This window comes from Pipistrellus hanaki (genome assembly GCF_964339955.1).
Source record: "Pipistrellus hanaki genome assembly, chromosome: 6".
In the NCBI taxonomy this organism is placed as follows: Eukaryota; Metazoa; Chordata; class Mammalia; order Chiroptera; family Vespertilionidae; genus Pipistrellus; species Pipistrellus hanaki.
The window spans coordinates 74,143,590-74,159,837 of record NC_140508.1 but is presented as its reverse complement, the minus strand read 5'-3'; the positions used below and the strand labels follow the sequence as shown (position 1 = coordinate 74,159,837).

At 48.7% G+C, this 16,248-nt stretch overlaps 1 protein-coding gene across 5 annotated transcripts in view; it reads right to left on the bottom strand.

The window, feature by feature from the left end:
* The window catches only part of ST8SIA5 (ST8 alpha-N-acetyl-neuraminide alpha-2,8-sialyltransferase 5), a 56,237-nt gene that overhangs the window by 18,665 nt on the left and 21,324 nt on the right, over positions 1-16,248 (bottom strand). For 2 of the 5 annotated variants that reach the window (XM_084888204.1, XM_084888206.1), the window contains 2 exons: positions 9,520-9,612; positions 603-689 (listed from right to left, as the gene is read on the bottom strand). In XM_084888204.1, the coding sequence (XP_084744330.1) occupies positions 603-689; positions 9,520-9,612 (180 nt within the window). The remainder of the gene's footprint in view (positions 1-602; positions 690-9,519; positions 9,613-16,248) is intronic. The other 3 variants (XM_084888205.1, XM_084888207.1, XM_084888208.1) reach the window with 2 other exon arrangements.

Below are 16,248 nucleotides of genomic sequence, written 5' to 3'. Positions count from 1 at the left end.
CAAGTTCATGTTCTGCTTCTTTAGTAGGCAACTCTCAAAGGCTGGAGAACTTTAAGCTCTGGGAGCTTAGGATCTATAAATTTTGTTCGAGAGCCACGAGAAAATCACCTACAGCAGCACTCAAGCATTCAGGGTAGGCTGTAACAGCAGTCGCCAGCCAATCGGTGATCCGTGTGGTCTGAAAGATTGGTGACCGCTGAGCTATAAGAACTCTAGAGCTCGGAGGAGGGGCTGCTGGGCTAGAGGTGAGGAGGGGAACGGGATGGGGCTGTGGATGGTGCTTACTGTGCCTTCAGGCACAGGCCTGCTAGAGACCTCCTGAAAATCGCTTCACCTCCGGTGAGTCTCAGTGAACCTCGGCTTTACTGGAGACAACACCACTGACCTTGCGGGGATGCTGCAGGGTGAGAATGTGGAGGACAGCACCCAGCAGGTGCTGTCTAAGCCTGCATGCTGAGTCAGAACCTCCCCCCAGCACAGACTCCAGAGCCCTGTCAGGACCAGCTCCAAGGGGATGCCCGGGGCTGGGCCTTGCAGGACCGGGAGGATGTGCAGATGAGGCAGGAAGAGAACCCCGGGCAGGACAGACGCATCGTAGGTACTTGAACTGGTTGGCTTCGGAGATGTTCAGCGCCCATTTGCACATCTGCAGGCTCCTCCACCTGTCGAACAGCTCCGACTGCTTCACCCTTGGGGAGTGAAGGACAGAAGAGTCCATGAAGGCCCAGGCTGGCAGAGCGTCGTCATTCCCAAACAAGCTTCCTCCTGCTCCCCCCTCTGCCAAATCCTGGCTGGTCCTTTGTATTAACTGTATTTTCTCAGTTTCTGTATTCTTGATGCTCTGGCCCTGGGGGGAGTGGGGGGGGCTTGCTAATTCCTAGAGATGGCAGACAATCATCTCCTGCAAGCACACCTTTCATATCACACCGGCCAATCCAGAGCCCATACCTGCAACCACCTCCTTTATCAACCCAACCAGTGGCTCACCGCCCTAATCATGCTGGGGCCAGGTCTCAGGCCACTAGGAGCAGTCCCTATGCCACAGAGCCCATAGAAAGCGTTCAAATTGGCCAGTCCTAAACCTGTCCACCCCACCTTGCCATTCCTCCCTGTGAGAACCGCATGAAGGCTCTCACCCAGGTTTCCCCTCCCCTCTTCTGCTTCCCCAGGTGGCCCTGCAAGGCGAGCCGTGCCTCCTCTTTCTAGGGATCTGGGAGTATCAGAACTTCTTCCTTCACAATGTCATGTCTGTGTCTGGGTGTCTTCCCATATCTGATTTTTTAAAAGCCAGGCTACATTGTAAAGCATTCTTCCTCACATACTCGCCCCCCCCCCCTTCCTCCAGGACCTGCCTGGATGCCCCAGGAACATCTACCTATAGGGGGCAAAGGAATGTCTGTGCATCCCTCACACCATGCTTAGCACACAGTAGAGCTCAGCCCACAGTATGTCCTTCACACAATTTCCAGATGACACATAGGAAGAGCTGAGAAACCTGGGGCATGTTCTTTTCACCGGAACACCCATCTGCAAGGCTTTCTTTATGCTTGTCGGGTTTTGAACATCTTGGCTTATGGTGCCTAACGTGCTCTCTGGGAAGGGAACATCTAAATCAGGTGGGATTCGCGCTTTGACTGAAACCAGCAAAAAGCATTAGATCATTGGACCGTCTTCCCACCGAGCGGTGCACAGACTGGAGTTTCTCAGGAATGCTGCATGGACCATAATCTCCTGCCCACCACAGTCCCCGCCCTGCGCCTGTACCCTGCGCTGTCCAGAGTCCCCTGGTGGTGACGGTTCAGAAGCTGGCTGGCTTGGGCATGGTACAGACAGCAGCCCTATAAGGTCATTCTGGTTTGCTCAAGAATGGGGTGGTGGCCAGCCCTCAGGAGCTGGGTGTTAGCAGAAAACTACTGTAACTGTGGCTCTTACCCTGGGGTCCACTGAAGGACTCACGGGAACCCTTGAGCCCCCTGAATCATAGTGACAATCTCATGTTTGTCCACCAGGTACACATCTTGGGGAAAACTGGAAGCTTTCATCAGGTTCCCAAAGGGGTCCATGATTTCTTTTTTTAAGGCAAATATCGCCCTCACCAGTTTTGCTCAGTGGATAGAGCGCCACCCTGAGGACTGAAGGTCCCAGGTTTGATTCTGGTCAAGGGCACATACCTGGGTTGCAGGCTCAATTCCAGGTCCTGGTCAGGGCACGTGCAGGAGGCAACCAATGGATGTGTTTCTCTCCCATCGATATTTCTCTCTGTCTTTCCCTTTTTCTTCCGCTCTCTCTAAAAAATCAATGGAAAAATATCCTTGGGTGAGGATTTAAAAAAAATAATAATAAAACAAATAAAATAAAAAGGACAAATAATCACTTAACCATAAGATTGAAGAAATAAACTAAATAAGACAGGTTCATTCTACAGAGCTGTTTCCCTGTGATTAACTGCAGGAGGATATAGTTGTTCCCAAACAGGGCAACCCTTGCCTACAAGGGACACATGACAGTGGGTGGAGGGGTGGTTTCAGGAGAAGTCAGGATAGCAACAAAGTCCATGAATTTGGGAAGCAGAGTGGGACATGGGCCTCAGACCCAGTTCACACAGCTGCTTGGCAGCTTTAAAGAGCTGGAAGGAGCACCCCTCTCATCCTGACCCTTCCTCTGGCTTTCCCAAACCCCACAGCAGCTCTCATCTCTCAAGCTCCTGTGACACCAGAGTATAAGTGTCATTGCACAGTGGCACCCTGGCTCACACACTGATTCCCTCCCCCAGTTCCTGCAACCCAGGCCCCAGAGCAGCCCCCTCCGTGCCAATGCCTCCCAGAAACACAGCCGGGGTTTCAAGTTCAACTGTTACCATCATCTGAGCCCCATTCTTTGAGCCTCCAATGCCCTCATCACACATGGACCAAGGATGGGGCCTGAACACCCAGCCTTGAATCCTGGCTCCATCCCCAACTTGCAATGTGACCTCAGCTAAGTCACTTAATCCCTCTGAGACTCAGCTGCTTTATCTGTAAGATGGATACAATAACCTCTGTCCTGCCCATCTCAAAGGGTGTCAGAAAGATCCAGTGAGATAATGTTTGTAAAAATATTTTATAAATTGCTTTACTGATGCACAGATCACCTTTAAGATGAAGGGTGATCCCAGGCCCTTACCTCCTTTCTCCCAAGACACCACATTCCAGAAGAATAAAAAAGGTATAAGCTACCAGGTGAATAGAATAATGGGAGTGGGTGGAAGGTCTCAGTGAAAGAGAGATTTCAACAAGTGTGTGAAAGGAGAAGGGGTGACATAAGGAGGAAGGGCACAGCCCAGAGATAGAGCTGATTTGCACAGAAAATTTTTAAGGGGGTGGAGGACAGGGCAGGGACATAGTGTTAAAATGAGGATGAGTTGTGAGTCCATATCCGAAACAATCAAGCCCACCCCCACGGTGGCCAGATATTTAATGTCAAGCAGAGGAGGGAAGAGGGAATGAATCAGACTGTCAGTTCCGGCTTCTTAAAAAAAAAAAATTATCACTCCCAGTGAAAAGATCTGGATGTTCTAACAGAAAAAGGGCCAGCAGCAATCTTGAAGACCTACCCCCTCCATGAAAGCTGCTCTCAGCCTCATGTATTGTTTAAATAGGAACTGATAACCAAGGGCCACCTGGTCAACCTGAGAAAATAGACCATGATAAACCATCAGATAAGATGACCACAGAGAATTCATTGCAAAGAAATTAAAAACATTAATTAGAAAAGATATATGCAGCCCTATGTTCATTGCAGCATCATTTACAATAGCCAATTTATGGAGCAGCCTAAATGCCCATCCATAGACAAATGCATAAAGAAGCTGCAGTACATATATACAATGGGGTTGGACTCAGCCATAAAAAGGATGGAATCTTACCATTTATGACAACATGGATGGACCTAGAGGGTATTATGCTAAATGAAATGAGTCAGACAGGAAAAGACACATACCATATGGTTTCATTTATATGTGGAATTTTAAAAAATGACCAAACAAAACAGTAACAAATGTATAGATTTAGAGAACAAATTGGTGGTCCATAGATGGGAGGGGGGTTAGAGGATGGGTGGAAAGGTAAAAGGGATTAAGAAGCACAAATTGACAGTTATTAAAATAGTCACAGGAATATAAAGGACAGCTTAGGGAATATAGTCAGTAACACTAATAACTATGCAAGGTGTCATATGGGTGTCATAATTATGTCAGGTGGGTATGAGACTTATTGGGGTGGTCATTTCATAAATCATGATAATGTCTGATCACCATGTTGTACACCTGAGACTAATATAATACTATATGTCAACTGTAATTGAAAAATACATTTTAAAAGAGAAAATATTTGATTTTTTGGTATGTCATAATTATGGGCATCATTTTTCTATTTTTTTTTTCATTATTTTTCTTCATAATATAAGCTTGTGTATCTAATAAACTGTTTCATATTAATCACTATTTGTGCCTACACACAAAACTAAATTAAATAAATAAAAATACTGGCTTTAAAAAAAAGAATGACTGCAGAGAGAACTATTGGAGTCATGAAACAGACTCCAAGATATTCTCCTGAGTCCCAGAGCTATTCAAGAAGTCATGAGGTCCTTAAAATAAGAACTGGCCCCTCTGAGAACAAAATAAGAGCTCCTGAGAGGGAAAGTTCACTAGATGAAACAGAAGATAAAGTCAAGAACTTTTCTCAGAAAGCAGAAGCAAAGGGCAGGGAGATAGCAAGAGATGCGATTAAACTATATGAGTGTTAGAGGAGCCAGTATTCAACTCTTAGATACACTAAAAAGAGGAAACAGAGGAAAATGAAGAAGAGCAAATACAAAGGACTCAAAGAGAATGCTCGAGAGTTGGACATGAGCCCAGTTGAAGAGGTCCCAGTGGTGTGTAGGTCACCATCAGGACGTTTCAGAACGCCATGATCTGAAAAGGCAGGTCACCTCCAAAGGAACAAGTGTCATGTGCGTGTGGCCCTGGGTGCTAGCAGATGACAGAAGCTCTTCAGCAGCATTCTGGGGGGAAATGACTTCCATCTAAAACACCAACCCCACCAAACCAGCGATCAAGTATAAGGGAAGAACTAAGTCATTTAGACACAGAAGGACTCAAAAGTTTGCCTCCCACCCATTCCTTCAGGGACTTTGCTAAAAGAGGGGGTAGAAGCAAAAATGAAGGAGTAAACCAAGAAAGAAGTGCCTATGGATTCTCAGGTGAATCCGACCTAAGCAGGCAGAGAAGGAAGCCCTGGGGAGATGGTGTGTGGCCTATCAGGACACAGCCTGTCCGGGTGAGGCAGGAGGATGAATGGAAACCTGGGGGAATGTCTAGTTGAGGGAGAAGGCGGGTAGAGGTGGAAAATAGGGCATAATAGATATGAGAGTTCAAGGGGGGAAAGATGACTAGAAGCTTCAGGGGGGAAAAAGGGGAGGAGACCTGTACAAAAAGAAGATGGAATCACCATTATCTGATCTTCAAATTTTAGAATCAACCTATAGAGAAAAGCCCCCAAAAGGCTGCTATGGTTACACATAGAATGTACATGTTGGCAGCCTTGACATTTTAAAGGTAAACTCATGGATGACCGAAGCCAGCGGCTGGAACTAAAACGTAGGAGTAATTTTAACAGCCTCATATCACAAAGTGCTGGATCAAGAGATGCTGCCAATGTTTAGTAGAAAAAGAAGCAGGTTATTGGGCAATCTATAGATAGCAGAACTACAAATAGCAACAGTCCTCACCCAGCATAGTGGGGCGGGGCTGGGTGTAGGCTAAGGGAGCTGAATCCTCACCGGCCAAGGCAGGACGGGAGGGGAAGCTCTGCAAACGGGATAAGTCAGGAGACAATGGCATGCAGTGGTGCTGAGAGGTATGAGAGCAGGTACCGCAGAGACAGCCAAGAGTTGGAAGCAGCAGGGTGGGGTTAGGGTGTGCGGCAGAGGACTGTTGCTTTTTATTATCATAAACTTTCGTATGTTTCTAGCCATGTGATAGAGATGGCAATAATAATGAGATGATAATGGCCATCTCATTCCCCCCACCCACCCACCCACCCACCCTTTTCTTTCATGACCTCCTCATTTCCACTCTGGTCACATTCACTTTTCCATCCATTCATTCACTTTACAAACGCATCCTGAGCCCACGCAGGGCCAGGCTCCAGGACTCAGAGACGCCTGGAGAACCCTGTCAGACCTGGCCCCAGCCCCTCTCCTGTCTCAGTGAGGGCCCCACCCCAGAAAGAGGGGAAGTGGTGGCAGGAGAGGGCATCTGGTGAGGTGAGATCATCTGGTTGTGAGCACAGGCACAAGCTGATCTATAAGAATAAAAGGATAATATGCTAATTAGACCAGATGTCCTTCCTGACGAGGGCTACAAGGGAAGCCCAGGTCCCGGGTGCCAGCAGCTGGGGGAAGGAAGGCCTACTTTTGTACAAATTTCGTGCATCGGGCCTTTAGTTTAAAAATAAAAATAAAGAGGCTCTAGAATGACTGAATTCAGCAATATAGGGACAATGCATTTTCATAACAAATCATCATAGCGCAATTCCTCACATTCTGGTATTGTCAGGAGCGAGGCCTGTCCGAGTGGGGTTTCCAGCTCACTGACTTTCCCCACTGAGAGGAGCAATGCTGGATGAGAATCTCCCCAGGTGAATCGCGCAGGTCCCATCTCCTCAGACAGAACTCCAGCTGACCCCATGCGCTGAAGGGCCTCAGAGCGCATCCATCCATGCCCCTCAGTTCACAGATGAGAATTTAGCCTTTTCCCAATGACTCAGAGTCTCCACCACAAGCTCTGGGCTGGAGCACAGCACGCAGGTGCCCAGGCTCCCCATCGCACCCCACAACATTTGTGATTCAGGCATGAAACCAAGGGCCCAGGCAATTTCTAATTTAGTCCCTGAATGGAAGGTGTGATAGGGACTAGTAGGAGCTGAGTAGTATCTCCCGCAAAATCCATATGTTGAAGCCCTAACCCCCAGCATCTCAAAACGTGACCATCTTTCTGGGACAGAGTCTTTGGGGAGGTGGTTAAGTTAAAATGGCATCCCTAGGGTGAGCCCTCGTCCACTGTGACTGGTGTCCTCATTAGAGGAAATGAGGACACAGGCACCCAGAGGGACGACAGTGTGAAGACAGGGAAGGCAGCCATCGCAAAGCCACAGAGAGACCCGGCCCTCCTGGCACCTCCCTCTGACTCCCACCCACAGAACTTGGAGAAAAGGAAGCTCTGGTGTTGAAGCCCCCAGTCTGTGGTCCCTTGTGATGGGAGCCCAGCAAGCCAGCACAGGGACAGACACCAACATACAAACAATATACGGGTGGAGGAATGGGAAGCAACGCAGAGGGAAGGCAAATATATGGGGTCCCTCAGGTCGTCCTGTGCAGACCTTGAAGTAACCATGGAGAAACTGTCTGTTTTTCATAATTTAAAAAAAACGGAAGATTTGCCCTTTGAAATGATACCGAGTGCTCTCTACAAGGGCCCTGGGTTTGCACAGGGTGGCACGGGCAGGCCTGTAGTCTCTGAATTTGGGGGAAAGATAAAGGCTCTCTCTCTGCTTATGAGCTTATGGATGTGGCTCCTAACTGAGGTCCAGGCACCCATCTTCGCCACTAAATCCCCACTCCTCGGTATCCAATCCTTCCTACTCCCCACCTGTTTCCAGCCCTTCCCAGTGCCTTCATAACGGCAAAACTAAATCCCGCCCCACAAGGCCCAGCCCTGCCTGCCCCTTTAGCAGCATTGCTTCTGTTTCCCCCTCTCCTGCTGGCACTCAAGCTGCCCTGACCCTGCTCAGCCTGGGACGCAGCGGGCTCCTTCCTGGCACAGGGCCTTTGCACAAACTGTTCCCTCGGTCAGGAATCCTCTTGGCCTAGTTAACTCCTATCACACTTCACACCATCGCTTTCTCAGAGAGGCCTGACCTGACTACCCCTCCCCCCAGCCCAGGTCAAGCTCCCTGTCATCCTCATCTCCCTAAGGTAATCAGTTATTACTGTGCGCTTCCCCGCTGGGCTGGGAGCTCCTGGGGGCAGGCACCACGGTGTGTGCTCAACCCAGGGATGGGTGGGGTTGGCGGGAGGGTGAGCCGCTCACATGTTCCCTCTAAAGAGAGCATACAGCCCTTGGGTTAGTACGGAGACCGTGAGCGACACAGCTAATCCCAGCTGGACATTTGCTCTTATCTTGGACATTTCCTGCAGCTACTAAGCTTACGGGGTCTGAATGACAGCCCAGAAAAGCTGCTGCTGCTGGTTCCAGAGAGGAAGGAAAGGGGAGAGAAGAAAATGGAAGAATCAATGAACACTAAGCACCTACTATGTGTGTATGTGGACTGCTGGGTTACTATTTTCACATATGTTAATCCAACTAGTCTTTAGAGCCACCCTGAAAAGCTATGTGAGAGTGTCCCCATTTTTATAGGTAAGAGAAGGCTCAGAGAGGTTAAGTCATTTGTATGAAGATGCAGAGCTGGTAAAGCCCAGCGTTGGCTTTGGAGCCCAGGTCTGCCTGAACCCAAGGCTCATGTTCTTTCTATGACCCACACTCCCCGGAGACCATGTCAGAGGGCTAAAGCAGCAGTGGCTCCTGCCTGTGGGCCATGGACTGCAATGCAGGGATCGAGTCCGGGGCCCATGAGCCCACTTGAGCGCCCAGCACTGCCGGCCTCAATAAACTGCAGTTCTTCCATATCCAGACATACCTATTTTAAAATCAACATACATCCTGTCCCGATGAGCACAGCACACAGTCCTCTGAATGGTTTACCAAATTCATGGCAGTCACGGGAGGGAAAGCAGGGACAGGCCCACGCGCTACAGTGTTCAGCATGCAACACACTTTTTCTCACATGGTGATCTATTGCTGAGGGGGAAGACTTTTGCCATTTATAAAAATAAAAAAACAAAAGGAAGGAAAAGTGAAGAATACCTGTACGTAGAAGCTGGGTTTTGCATAGACTTTCTGAGAGGATGCAGGGGACACCGGGGTGGCCTCTTACCTCTGAAGAGAACTGGGGGGCTGTGGGCAAGAAACTGTAGGCAGGGGACTTTTCCCTGTTTACCTTTTTGTAAAATTTTAATGAATATAAAATGTTTAAAAGGCCCTAGCAGGAAGGTGCTGCTTAACCCTCGCACACAGGACTACATTTCAGGTAAGACGCTCCCGGGCCCTGTTCGATTTCTGTACCCGAGGAGCCGGCGATGATAATCTCGGAGACCGGTAACTGAGTCGGGACTGAAAGGCCAGGTCAACAGAGGTGACCCAGCAAACTTGGGCTTTTTTCACAAAATGCAATCATCCCTGTGTGCGGCCCTCGGGGCTTTCCCGAAGCCAGGGCCCTGGGAAGTAGACCTCATGCTTGTTCTGTCTGATCCACCGAGGTTCCTACCATATTTCCTTCTGCCCAAATCCCCACCTGCCCCCTGGCCCTGCCCAACTCCCATGCGCGCCATGCACCCACCACCCAGCCCAGCCCCACTCACATGGACAGCACCTTCACCTCCAAGATCTCGGTCCTCAGCTCCAGGCATCTCGTGGAGTTATATTCTAAAGGGCCCTCGTAAAATTCAAAGTACCTGGGAACCAACAGGGACAAGGTTACTATGCAGAGAAGCCGGCCTGACTTTCAGGGACCCTTGTTGGGGGTCGGGGGGGAGTCTGTCCTTATCAAATAAGTAGAGCAAATCAGTCCCACCCAGCAGATGAGCTGGTGGAAGGCTCCAGAACGGCTGGGCCCTCTGGCTTGATCACTGAGCATAAGCATCTATGGGAGGGAGGATGGCCCCACATCAGCAAATGATGACATTCAGAAGCAAGTGGTTCCAAGTTGGTGGCTGGAAAGGGAACTTGCTCTGGCTCTTCCTGTGACCAGTCACTGAAGGAGGCAGCACTGGGCCGGGCGGCAAGGTGGCTGCCTTCAGCCAGCCCTGCCCTTTCCTGCCCCCTCATCTTTCTCTTGGGAAAGTGTTACACGGTGACAGCCACAAGCATAGCTGAGATCCACCGCTTTGCTTCTGCACAAGCATTTCCATCTCCATTAGCTCACTTGATTCTCATGCTCACGCAGTGACTAGGTGGGATTGACATTTCTTTCCCCCCATTTGGCAGCTGGGAAAACTGAGGCTAAACAGATGGAACTCCAAGTCCCACTGTCAGTGTGGGGCACGGCCAAGCTTGGTCTAGACCACACTGCAGAGGCACCCAAGCTCCTCCAACACCAGCTGGCTCCAGGCATGTCAGAGCTACCTCAGGGTCCCTTCAGCAGTTTCATGAAGAATCACAAATCCAATTTCAACCAATGCTTGCCGAGCCTTTACCACGGGCCCACCACTTGACAAGGAGGCATCCACTTTGATCTTTATAACCAGCCCACAAGGAAAGTGATGCCATAGCATCATACAGGCTCTAGGATTTAACTCACTTGCCCAGAGCTGCACCATGAGCCTCAAGACTGCTCCTGTCCACTCATCTACAAGGACACCAGACACTGCGAAGGACCCCTTTACGGCCTCCCCTTCTCACACGCTGGAAGGAAGCACATCACCTGACTGGGGGTGGGGAGGGCTGAGTTGGGGTGGGGAGGTTCCCTTGAAGATAAAACATAGTGGTTCACTGCTGGTCTTGACCAAGGAGGCAGCGTGTGGCCTCCCGGGCAGAGGCCAGGTGACCCTCCCCTCTTGGCCTCCGTCTGGAGGTTGTGCAGAAGAGAGCGGGCAGGTTAAGCTGACAGCCTCAGCTCCTCAGAAGAGAAGCCTGCAGCGTCAAGCAACTCTACATGTGAGGGCAGTGAGCTCGCAGTAGGGAGCCCTGGAGAATCAGAAGTGGGAGAGATGGCCGAAGCCGGTTTGGCTCAGTGGTAGAGCGTCGGTCTGCGGACTGAAAGGTCCCAGGTTTGATTCCGGTCAGGGGCATGTACATTGGTTGCGGGCACATCCCCGGTAGGGGGTGTGCAAGAGGCAGCTGGTCGATGTTTCTCTCTCATCGATGTTTCTAGCTCTCTATCTCTCTCTCCCTTCCTCTCTGTAAAAAATCAATAAAATACATTAAAAAAAAAAAAAAAAAAGAAGTGGGAGAGATGCCCCAGGGCTGCTCCCAGGCCCTGCCATCCATGAGTAAGGATTTAAAATACAGGCATTCCTCAGGCATTTCCCAGAAACCGGTCAATAGTTTTTGCTTGTGTTCTCACGGGTCCAACTTACGTGTGCAAACTTTAGAAATACTACATCATTTTCTGTAGTATTTTAAAAGACACCCATTAAGTTGGTGTCTTTTAAAAATATTTGTATGCTAAACAGCTTTTAATTTCAGATTTAATACTTTAAAACATATTCTGTTCATAAATGTGTGTTATTTTTAATTTTAATAAGACTTAACAGTTAATTTTAAAGCATAACTATATATTTAAGTATTTTAAAATATTAGAACAAAATATTTTTAAAATAACTTTTAAATACAATTTCATAGTTAATTTAAAAATATACTCATAAGCCCTAGCTGGCTTGGCTCAGTGGAGAGAGCTTCAACCTGTGGACCCAAGGGTCCTAGGTTCAATTCTGGTCAAGGGCACATGCCTGGTTTGCATGCTCAGTCCAACGTGCAGAAGGCAGCCAGTCAATGATTCCCTCTCATCATTGATGTTTCTATCTCTTTCTTCTTCTCCATTCCTCTCTGAAGTAAATGAAAATATAAATATAAACATATTCATAAATATGTTCTTAATAACTTCAATATCACAATAGTTAATTTGAGAGTACTATAATTATATATTTAAGTAATTTAAAATTATATTTCAAAATATGAAAATATTTCATACAACAAATTGGCTCCTATTTATAAAATAAGTTGTCTCCTTGTTCTTTTATCATAAAAGAATTGAAGTAGAGTTAATAAGAATTAGGCACTTGGGATTCCCAACATATCACACTCACTTTTTCTCTCTGTTTCCCTTGTGTTTTTGAACTCCCCCCTCTGTTGTTCTCACCCAGAAAATTCATATTAATACTTCAGCACCCACTTTAAATGCACCCACTTCTGGGAAGGCTTCCTGACAATTACCTCCATGGTCCTCTATAAACTCTTTTCATGAGAGCAAATAACATTGTATTGAAATAGTCTGTTTATATATCCATTTCCCTTCCAAACTGTAAGCATGGGGACTGCCTTTGTTATCTCTTTACCTTTGTACTACAGAGGCAGGAAAGCTAAGAACTATATTTCCCAGACTCCCTTGCAGCTAGGTTCTGGATGAAGTTGAAGTTCAACCATTCAGAAGCACTTGCTCAAGACTGTTATTGGAGAAGAAGGACAAGGCTCAAAGCATCGTTTTGCTGGTGCAGAATGTGGCTGAGGTGGCATGGCTCTTGGAAACTGTAGTGGTGGCAGCACTTTCACGATTATATCAGGGGCAGCAGCTTTCACAGTGGCCTCATTTCACAGTGTAATTAGGAGAGGCATTTCTGGAAGCTCTGCCTGGTGTCTGTCTTTGGAACTAGTTGGACCCTTGATAAATCCTTTTCTGTTTGAATTAGTTAAAAAGGATTCTGTTATCTGTAACTAAGAACAAGGAAGAGGTCAGCCTGGGGCCACACAAAAGAAGTCCATGACCTTGGCTTTAATGCATGTCGTTTTCCAGTCACACAACACAAAGTGGGGTCTGGGATCTGATTACAAAGATCATCATTCGCAACCAGAGCCAGTGGCACCAAGCCCTTTGGAATCCACTGGGTCATCCAAAGCCATGATCTCAGGCTGCTACCAGAAAAGCTCCCGGTTCAAATGATACAGGAGGTCCTTAGGAGAAGAGAGATGGGAAAGCTGTGGGTACATCTTGGATATGCCTCTAAACCAGCTGTGTGACTTTGGGTAAACCACTTCCCCGCTCTGGGCCTAGGCTTTCTCCTCCTTAAACAATCTGTTTGAACTAGGTGATATCTAAAGGCCCATCCAGCACTAAAATTCAATATCAAGCTTCCCCAGAATTTCCCACTCACTAACCAAGGCAGATGGATACTATGAATTAACTAGAGGCCCAAGGCACAAAATTCGTGCATGGGTAGGGTCCCTAGGCCTGGCTAGCAATCAGGGCCAATCTGTGGGGCGACCAGCAGGATGATTAGGGGAGGCACTGGTGGCACCCACCTTGGCCAGCCTAGCACCACCTGCTCACTGGCCCTGACCTTGCCACCGTCAGTTGCCTCCCTCTGTGGGGCAACTCTTTCTGCAGGCAAGCAGGAGGCTCCCCACTGGCACCTGCCTTGGTTGGCCTGGGGCCCACAGGCTGGGGACAGTTCCTGCATTGAGCGTCTGCCCCCTGGTGGTCAGTGCGCATCATAGCAACCAATCGTCCCATGGATCCTTCTGCTGTTCAGTTGATTTGCATAATAGGCTTTTATTATATAGGATGGGCCACACACAGGAGGAAGTTAAAACCAATCAGCCTCCACCCTTCGATCAACTAGCCCATCCATTGCCTCCACAAGACCTTCCCTGCTTTACCTCCATCAGCCTCCATTTGGCTTCCTTTTCTTCTGAATTCCCAACATCACTCATAAGAAACTAGACAGTACAATGATTCCAAATGGTCAACCTATGAACGAGGGGATCACATTTCAATTCCCAGTCAGGGCACATGCCTCAGTTGCGGGCTTAGTCCCCAGGATGGGGTGTGCAGGAGGAAGCAGAACAATGATTCTCTCTCATCATTGATGCCTTTTTAAGTGTAGCACATACTAGAATGTAACAGGGTTTAGATAAGATATCGATGATATTTCAGGGAAAATAGTAGCAAGTGCCAGGAACACAGGAAGTACCCAATAAATATTCACCCCCTTTTCCTGCTATTAAAGGACAAGAACTGAGAGTGGATGCCAATGGAGTCAGACACATGCTTACAGTCCCTCAGCTGGTTGATGGCAGAGCTGACTCAGAGATGAATAACTCAGGAAGTGTCTCCACTGTCTGCTGCTATTAGTAACTCTCTCTTCTGCCCCTGTGAATAAAGCCCACACTGAGTTCTGCGTGGACATGGGGATGTCCTTGATCACCCATCTCTGCCACAGATTCCAAGACGAACTGTGTTTCTGATGCTTTGACATCACGACATGCTGACTCTGGAGAGACTGCCCCTCCCAGGGTTACCTAGAGGTTCCTCGAGATAATAAAGGACTGACTCAGGCTTCCCCTTAACCTGTGAACACACTTTTCACATGCACACCCACCAAAACTGAGCTTACACCCCACCCCACCAACTTCTCTCACACTTAGGGCTACTATACCAGGTGCCTGAAGACACCCCAGGTAGTACCTAAGTCAAAATCAAAACTGCTCCAATGCCGGGGTCTAAAGCCTCCAGTGTTCCCATCTGGAAAATGGACCTAATAGTTCTTGCTTTCTTCTCCATCCTACCTGGGTTTTCCTTTGCGGGAGGGAGAGCTCTACTGCTCCATCAGACTCTAAAGATGACTGACCTGAGGAAATAAAATTGCCAGAAGCATGGCCACACTAGTCACCTCTAGTCTGCTTCTGACAGACGCCCAAGGACTGCATTCTGGAGGGGGTTGTGGAAATCCCTGTTTGGTCTGGATATAGCCCATTAGGCAGACATCAAAAATGAGGCTTCCATTTTTTGGTGTAATGACATAGGAAGAGGCTCACATGATAACACTGAGTGGAAAATGCAAGTTATAAAATTGTGGTTTTATAAAAAGAATTACGAGAGAGAGAGAGAGAGAGAGAGAGAGAGAGAGAGAGAGAGACAGAGGGAGGGAGGGAGGGAGGGAGGGAGGGAGGGAGGGAGAGAGAGAGAGAGAGAGAGAGAGAGAGAGAGAGAGAGAGAGGGAATGGGAAAGCAGGGGGGCTGTAACAAAACTTTAATAGGGGGTTTCTCCGAGTGGTTTTAAAAAATACTTTTCTGGCCCTGGCTGGTTTAGCTTAGTGGATAGAGCATTGGTCTGCAGACTGAAGGGTCCCAGGTTTGATTCCTAGGCACATGGACTGCAGGCTCAGTCCCTCATAGAGGGCATGCAGAAGGAAGCTGATCAATGATTCTCTTTCATCATTGATGCTTCTATCTCTCTCTCCCTCTCCCTTCCTCTCTGAAATCAATAAAATATACATATATATATTTAAAAATTCTTTTAAAAAGACTTTTCTGGGATGGGGTTATGACGCTTTTATTATTGGGAATCACTAGTAAATACCCTTTTTTATTTTAAGTCCAAGATCTCCCTTGAAATTTCTCTAGCTTCCCCTTATCCTGCTAGAAGACTGGGAGAAGCAGTTTCTCCAACCTTCTTAACGCCATCAGCCTCTCAAGGTGAGTTTGTCACTGTCTCTTCTTTCAATTCTGGAAAGACGATCTCTATGCAGCTCAAAGGGGAGGGGGCCCTGGCATCCCGTTCAGGCACCTCACTGGTATAAATAGTTCCCGCCGGCCAGATCAGGAGCCCAGCTCGTCTCAGATGCCACTTGGCTTCCGGCAGCCAAGTCTGACACTGGTGCCATCCTGCACCCGGTCTCTGTGCCCTCGGGACTGTGGCAGGCAAGGCTGGACTGGCCTGGCTGCCTGGCCAGCCACTGAGAGCTTCCATTAAGTAAGGGGACAAATGCAGAAGGCCAAGGGCAGAAGTAGCCTTGGTGGTCCTGACACGATTTCCCCTCCTCCCACCCAGACTTGGGCTCCACCTCTACAGGCTGAGGAGGCCTCATGTCAGCAGGCCCAGGGCCTGGTGTGCAGATAGTCTGACAGCCTTTTCCCGTGGGCCTGTCCCCACAGGCTCCCCTGTGGGCCTGATCCCCCCCTCCAGAGCTTCACAGGACCACGGGGTCTTCTTGGGGGCCACCGTACTTTGAGCCCAGCAACTACTGGCTGGTTCCCTGAATTCAACTTCCTGTCTAACAAACACTCCTTCCTCCCCAGATGCTGACCTTCAGGGGATAGAAGCCCAGGGAAGGTGGCTGTGCCGAGCAGGAGCACCCCTGTGAGGCCTCCCCCAGCTCCCTGAGTAGGGCAGTGGCCCCAGCTCAGCAGCCTACACCCCAGGCCCTGTCAGCCTGGGGCAGAGTCTCCAGGAGCCACCGAGTGGTCTGTTGATTCCACACTGGGCAGGAACCCCGCGTGGGCAAGGCACCTCTACAACTTAGGAAAAAGCACCTTTTTCTCCAGGTGAATGAAGCCATATGCCAGGCACACAGCTTGTCAAGTGAGGGCGAGG